Source organism: Danio rerio, chromosome 15 (assembly GCF_049306965.1).
Source record: "Danio rerio strain Tuebingen ecotype United States chromosome 15, GRCz12tu, whole genome shotgun sequence".
Taxonomy (NCBI): Eukaryota; Metazoa; Chordata; class Actinopteri; order Cypriniformes; family Danionidae; genus Danio; species Danio rerio.
Genome location: NC_133190.1, coordinates 48,599,456 through 48,607,500, shown reverse-complemented (window position 1 = coordinate 48,607,500; position 8,045 = coordinate 48,599,456). Strand labels below are relative to the sequence as shown.

Below are 8,045 nucleotides of genomic sequence, written 5' to 3'. Positions count from 1 at the left end.
TATATATATATATATATATATATGCATACACACACACACACAAACAAACAAACAAACACATACATATATAAATACACAAACACACACAAACAAACAAACACACACACATATATATAAATACACAAACACACACACACACACGCACCTTTAGTTTTAACTCCGTAATCGCTAAGATTTGCAATTAGTCTACAAATTACATGCATTTCAAACCATGGTGCCTGCACACACTTACAAATACACATACAAACAAACACACAATGTACATAAACATGCATTAACACACATGCCCGTACAAATACATAAACATTATGAAGCACTATAATAATTTAGAGTAAATACTACAGTGCTTTTGAACCATATTACATTAAAGTTGTGTAGTGGCGATTATATACTTGATATGGAACCACAACAGTAACAGTAAAATAAACAACCAATAGCTTTTTACCACTATAGGGTAGACAGGGTTCATACACATTCAATTTGCTTCGATTTAGTCTCTACTTCAGAGGTCGCCACAGCGGAATGAACCGCCAAGCCAACTTATCCAGCGTATGTTTTACACAGCGCATGCCCTTCCAGCTGCAACCCAGTTCTGGGAATCACCCATACACACTCATACACTTCGACCAATTTAGTCCTATAGCGGATGTCTTTCGACTGAGGGGGGAACCGGAGCACCAGGAGGAAGCCCTAGCCAACACGGGGAGAACATACAGCATCAGCTCACTATAGTTAATACCAAAGCATCCTGGAGCATTTATTAAACTAAATAATATGATATATACAGTATAATACAGTGTTGGAAAGTGACTGACAGACACTCTGATTGATAATATTATGGTTTATGATTCATAATCGCTACTCAAGAACTTATAAACAAACAAACAACTCCTCAAGGGTGACTGACAGCCATATATGTGTGAATTATTATCAATAAAGTCACTCAGAGAGTCACGATAACGCAAACCTGAAGGAGAACAACTCTCGAAAACACTCAGCAGAGTCTGCTCATACAGTAGAGGACAGCAGTAGGACAGTAGGAAAGCACTGACAGACTGATTTGAGTTAAAGTTGGTTTTATATTCACACATTCAGACTTATTGACAATATAATTTCAGAAAAGTATTGTTTGCTAATTCTAGATAATGAAATCACATTAGCAGTCAGTGACTATCAAAACACAACACTGTTTACAGTCAATTAAATAGTGCTAATGGTGCTTTGAAGTCGTACTTACAAGTGATTTCAGACTGAATATTCAAAGCATCATGGTAAACAATATAGGGAATATAAAACCAACCTCTATGGTATATTATACTACAATACAACACAGTTACATTACTCTAGTTTATCATTTAATACTAGAGCACGCTAAAACCAGACTGTAAAATATATGGACGTAGTGTCCGTGACGTCACCCATAGGTTTCTAAAGAGCGCAAAAGAAGCCACAAGTAGGCGCGGCCAACCGTCGCCATTTTGTTCGCTCCTCATCGCAGTCACCGCGGGATACCAAATAAGGGCAAAGAGGCGGAGAGTGGGCGGAGCTGCAGACGCATGCTGGCATTTTGCTTGGACCTGGCTCAGACACACTTTACTTTGGGAGAACGTTTAATACTTTATCACCTGCGACTCGGTTGTGTTCTGACCACTTGTGCTTGGCTGTACACTACATCAATAAAGTGTTTAGACTTTTAAAAACACTGCTGTAATACATTAAACCACTAAACATTGTTCTTATGCCGTTTTACTACACGTGAATTACTTCCAAACACTTCAGATATAGTCTGTGTTAGTAAATGTAAGACTATTGATGAAATCCAGCATAACACTGTATGACAACACTTCAGTTGACTGTTCTAGAGCCTACAGCTAATCAATCCGTCAGATTCTGGAGTGCATTACAGCTCTAAACATAAATATAAACCATAAATGATCTTAAATAAAACACATACATGTATAGAGATGGTATATAAGTGTATAACTTTACTCACATGGGAAACGGAGGACACGTGAATGGTTTGTGAGCACAATTAAGTGCACTCAGCATGCCATGCCATCTAATAATTGTAGGAATCAAGTCCAAAAGGCAGTTGAGTGTGTAAAGCCACATAAAACAACACAGAAATACGATAAATATGCCGAGATCAGTGGCTAAACTGCAGGATTCAGCTGAGGCGACCAACGAGACCTAGCTGTCACTCAAGTGGCCACGCCCTTAATTATTCAAACTTAATATAACTTAATATAAAGGAAACGGACGAGTTATAAAAAAATTCACCCCCTCACAGTTGTCATGAAGGGTAATATTACCTGTATTAACCAAAATCTTTTTTTGTAGCAGGCTGTAAACACCTTTTTTTCTGCTGTAAAGTTGGCCATTCTAACAGTGGACTCAATTGAAATTTGCTCTATTTTGGAGCCAGGAGTGGCCAGGACTAGCGGAATATCAGATGAATTGCAGTTTTAGTTACTTCCGTATTGGCTTCCCGAGGGAGAGCGGGAGGTTGCCGCTTGGCTAAAACTAAAATATACTACTGTATTTATAACAGTTCATCAGCTCACTGTAGTTATACCAACGTATCCTGGAGCATTCACTTAACTAAATATTATAATATATATAGTATAATACAGTGTTAACTCCTGTTGGAAAGTGACTGACAGACACTCTGATTGATAATATTATGATTTATGATTCATAATCGCTATCTAAGAACTTAAAAACAAACAAGAACTCCTTTGACGGCCTTACACACGTGAAATTATTATCAATAGTCACTCAGAGAGTCGTGATAACGCAAACCTGAAGGAGAACAACTCTTGAAAACACTCAGCAAAGTCTGCTCATACAATAGAGGACAGTAGTAGGACAGTAGGAAAGCACTGACAGATTGATTTTTCACACATTCAGACTTTCTCTTTCATAATATAATTTCAGAAAAGTATTGTTTGCTACTTCTAGATAGTGAAATCACATTAGCAGCCAGTGACTATCAAAGCAAAGCACTGTTTACAGTCAATTAAGCAGTGCTAATGGTGTTTTGAAGTCTCACCTACAAGTGATTTCAGACTGAATATTCAAAGCATCATGGAGGCGTGTCACTGAACGAATGTGTGAATATAAAACCAACTTTACCTTAACAATGACAGACTGATAATATTATTATGCTTTGATTATGATTCATAATCGCTACCTAACTCAAAAAAAACAGCAACATTCAAACACTCTCCTCAAGAGTGTATCAATAGTGACTGACAGCCATGTGTGTGTGTGTGTGTGTGTGTGTGTGTGTGTGTGTGTGTGTGTGTGTGTGTGTGTGTGTGTGTGTGTGTGTGTCTGAAATTATTATCAGTGAAGTCACTCAGAGAGTCACGATAACACAAACCTGAAGGAGAACAACTCTTGAAAACACTCAGCAGAGTCTGCTCATACAATAGAGGACAGTAGTAGGACAGTAGGAAAGCACTGACAGAAACTGATTGAGCTAAAGTTGGTTTTATATTCACATCAGAGTTTGGACAAGTCAAATTTAAACCTTTTAAAGACCCTTTTAAGACCATTTTGTTTGAAATTGTATACTTAAACAGGGCTGCACTAAATATGTTTTATAATAGCCCTGTTATTGTTGATTTTTCTAATGTTATTTAATATAACTTATTTCTTAGCCAAATATTTGAATCTGTCAAAACAAGAAAACTCTAGTTATATACAGTTTTCTTCAACATAATGTCTTTTATTTTTTTAGGTTGACAAGTTTATCATTGTTAAACGTTTATTTATTATAGACACAATTACATGAATGGTCAAAAACATATATTTGTGGCTTTTTTTCCAAATGGATTTAGTAGAACTCCTATTCAACCCAATGCTTTTCTCTTATAAAACCTTGCCTGATCCTTGCCTATTTATAAACAGTATGTCCGCTTCCACTTAATTCTGCACATAGTTTTTGTATAACTGGAGGATCATGTAAAGGGAAATATTGCTCTGTTATATCATGAGGAATTGTGTAATTGTTGTTAGGTTTCTTACCCTCATTAGAGAATTAAATCTGGACAATTTGCTTTAAAACTGGGGGTTGTGAATTGCATCTCTTTGCAATAAAAAAACATATATATATATATTGTTGTTGACTGGATGGACGTTGGACCATTTTGGGTAGCTTAACTTGAGCAGAGGAAAATTAAGACCCGTTAAAAATGTTAAGAACTACAACACATTATTTCAGTGAATTTAAGACTTTTTAAGACTCCGTGGACACCCTGTCACACATTCAGACTTTCTCTTTAATAATTTAATCTCAGAAAAGTATTGTTTGCTACTTCTAGATAGTGCAATCACATTAGCAGCCCATGACTATCAAAGCACAACACTGTTTACAGTCAATTAAATAGTGCTAATGGTGTTCTGAAGTCATGCTTACATGTGAAATATTCAAAGTACCATGGTAAACAATATAGGGAGTGTACTTTAAACATTTATACTTGTATAGGAAGTGAACTTAAAAACAAACAAACAAACAAACAAACAGACAAACAGACAAACAGACAACTCCTCAATGGTGACTGACAGCCATATATGTGTGAATTATCAATAAAGTCACTCAGAAAGTCACGATAAACGCAAACCTGAAGGAGAACAACTCTCGAAAACACTCACCAGAGTCTGCTCATACAATAGAGGACAGCAGTAGGACAGTAGGAAAGCACTGACAGACTGATTTGGGGTAAAGTTGGTTTTATATTCACATCAGAGTTTCGACATGTCAAACTTAACACTTTTTAAGACCCTTTTAAGACCATTTCGTTTGAAATTTTAGACTTATACAGGGCTGAACACTACAGATTTATTCTTTTAACACGGTGTTGTTGCTTTTTTTCTAATGTTATTTAATATACCTTTCTTCTTAGCCAAATATTTGAATCTGTCAAAACAAGAAAACTCCAGTTATATACAGTTTTCTTCAACATAATGTCTTTTATCTTTTTAGGTTGACAAGTTTATCATTGTTAAAAGTTTATTTATTATAGACACAATTACATGAATGGTCAAAAACATATATTTGTGGCTTTTTTTCCAAATGGATTTAGTAGAACTCCTATTCAACCCAATGCTTTTCTCTTATAAAACTTTGCCTGATCCTTGCCTATTTATAAACAGTATGTCCGCTTCCACTTACTTCTGCAATCTGCACATAGTTTTTGTATAACTGGAGGATCATGTAAAGGGAAATATTGCTCTGTTATATCATGAGGAATTGTTTAATTGTTGTTAGGTTTCTTACCCTCATTAGAGAATTAAATCTGGACAATTTGCTTTAAAACTGGGGGTTGTGAATTGCATCTCTTTGCAATAAAAAAACATATATATATATATTGTTGTTGACTGGATGGATGTTGGACAGTTTTGGGTAGCTTAACTTGAGCAGAGGAAAATTAAGACCCGTTAAAAAAGTTAAGAACTACAACACAATATTTAATTGAATTTAAGACTTTTTAAGACTCCGTGGACACCCTGTCACACATTCAGACTTTCTCTTTAATAATATAATTTCAGAAAAGTATTGTTTGCTACTTCTAGATAGTGCAATCACATTAGCAGCCCATGACTATCAAAGCACAACACTGTTTACAGTCAATTAAATAGTGCTAATGGTGTTCTGAAGTCATGCTTACATGTGAAATATTCAAAGCACCATGGTAAACAATATAGGGAGTGTACTTAAAACATTTATACTTGTATAGGAAGTGAACTTAAAAACAAACAAACAAACAAACAAACAGACAACTCCTCAATGGTGACTGACAGCCAAATATGTGTGAATTATTATCAATAAAGTCACTCAGAGAGTCACGATAACGCAAACCTGAAGGAGAACAACTCTCGAAAACACTCATCAGAGTCTGCTCATACAATAGAGGACAGCAGTAGGAAAGCACTGACAGATTGATTTGGGGTAAAGTTGGTTTTATATTCACATCAGAGTTTCGACAAGTCAAACTTAACACTTTTTAAGACCCTTTTAAGGCCATTTTGTTAGAAATTTTAGACTTATACAGGGCTGAAAACTACAGATTTATTCTTTTAACACGGTGTTGTTGCTTTTATCTAATGTTATTTAATATACCTTTCTTCTTAGCCAAATATTTGAATCTGTCAAAACAAGAAAACTCTAGTTATATACAGTTTTCTTCAACATAATATCTTTTATTTTTTTAGGTTGACAAGTTTATCATTGTTAAAAGTTTATTTATTATAGACACAATTACATGAATGACCAAAAACATATATTTGGGGCTTTTTGTCTGAATGGATTGAGTAGAACTCCTATTCAACCCAATGATTTTCTCTTGATTGAGGATTGTGTAAAGCGAAATATTGCTCTGTAATTATTATGAGGAATTGTGTAATTGTTGTTAGGTTTCTTACCCTCATTAGAGAATTAAATCTGGACAATTTGCTTTGAAACTGGGGGTTGTGAATTGTATATCTATGCAATAAAAAAACATATATATATATATATATTGTTGTTGACTGGATGGATGTTGGACAGTTTTGGGTAGGTTTACTTGGGCAGAGGAAAATTAAGACCCGTTAAAAAAGTTAAGAACTACAACACATAGTTTCAGTGAATTTAAGACTTTTTAAGACTCCGTGGACACCCTGTCACACATTCAGACTTTCTCTTTAATAATATAATTTCAGAAAAGTATTGTTTGCTACTTCTAGATAGTGAAATCACATTAGCAGACTATGACTATCAAAGCACAACACTGTTTACAGTCAATTAAATAGTGCTAATGGTGTTCTGAAGTCATGCTTACATGTGAAATATTCAAAGTACCATGGTAAACAATATAGGGAGTGTACTTAAAACATTTGAACTTAAAAACAAACAAACAACTCCTCAAGGGTGACTGACAGCCATATATGTGTGAATTAATACCAATAAAGTCACTCAGAGAGTCACGATAACGCAAACCTGAAGGAGAACAACTCTCGAAAACACTCAGCAGAGTCTGCTCATACAGTAGAGGACAGCAGTAGGACAGTAGGAAAGCACTGACAGATTGATTTGAGTTAAAGTTGGTTTTATATTCACACATTCAGACTTATTGACAATATAATTTCAGAAAAGTATTGTTTGCTAATTCTAGATAGTGAAATCACATTAGCAGCCAGTGACTATCAAAGCACAACACTGTTTACAGTCAATTAAATAGTGCTAATGGTGTTTTGAAGTACTGCAAGTGATTTCAGACTGAATATTCAAAGTATCATGGTAAACAATATAGGAGGCGTGTCACTGAACGAATGTGTGAATATAAAATCAACTTTACCTAAACAATGACCGACTGATAATATTATTATGCTTTGTTTATGGTTCATAATCGCTACCTAACTCAAAAACAAACAGCAACACTCAAACACAGTACTCAAGTGTGTATCAATAGTGACTGACAGCCGTGTGTGTGTGATTATTATCAATATAGTCACTCAGAAAGTCGCGATAACGCGCACCCAAAAGAGAATAACTCTGAAAAACACTCACCAAAGTCTGCTCATACTGGAGCGCGCGCTGCTCTTGTCCGTCCACAGCCATGACTGCAGCTCTCACACACACTTCACACACACTTCACACACACTTCACACTCGGGGAACCGCAGAGCAGCTCCCGCACACCGACACGGACCCGCGAGCGTGTAAACCGTCTTGCGTGATGACGCGCTCCGTGACTGAAACACTTCTGACTGAAGTTTGTGATCTGTTGAGCGAGGGGCGGGGCTTGAGGAGACTAGCCACGCCCGCTGCGCACGCGCCTGGCTGCATACACGCAGCATACATGCGCCCTACGTAGACAGCACTGCCGGCAGACACACTGATAGGGCTCACTGGAGAGCTTTTTTTATGTACAAACTGGAGAAGTATGTTTATACAAACAAAAATAACAAAAATGAATAATAAAAATAATAAAAATATTATTAAATATAACTAATATATTTATAGTATAACAAAATGCAACAAAAATATAACATAAAATGTAA

The 8,045-nt window shown here is 35.8% G+C and overlaps 1 protein-coding gene across 7 annotated transcripts in view; it reads right to left on the bottom strand.

The window, feature by feature from the left end:
- Positions 1 to 7,738, bottom strand: part of clcn2b (chloride channel, voltage-sensitive 2b) — a 107,391-nt gene extending 99,653 nt beyond the window's left edge. For 5 of the 7 annotated variants that reach the window (XR_012390330.1, XM_009304042.5, XM_009304047.5 and 2 more), the window contains exon 1: positions 7,553 to 7,738. Coding sequence is in view for 5 of the 7 variants with exons in the window: in XM_009304042.5 (XP_009302317.2) it covers positions 7,553 to 7,603 (51 nt within the window). In the remaining 2 variants the exon portion in view is untranslated. 7 annotated transcript variants of the gene reach the window in all.
- Between the last annotated feature and the right edge of the window lie 307 nt (positions 7,739 to 8,045).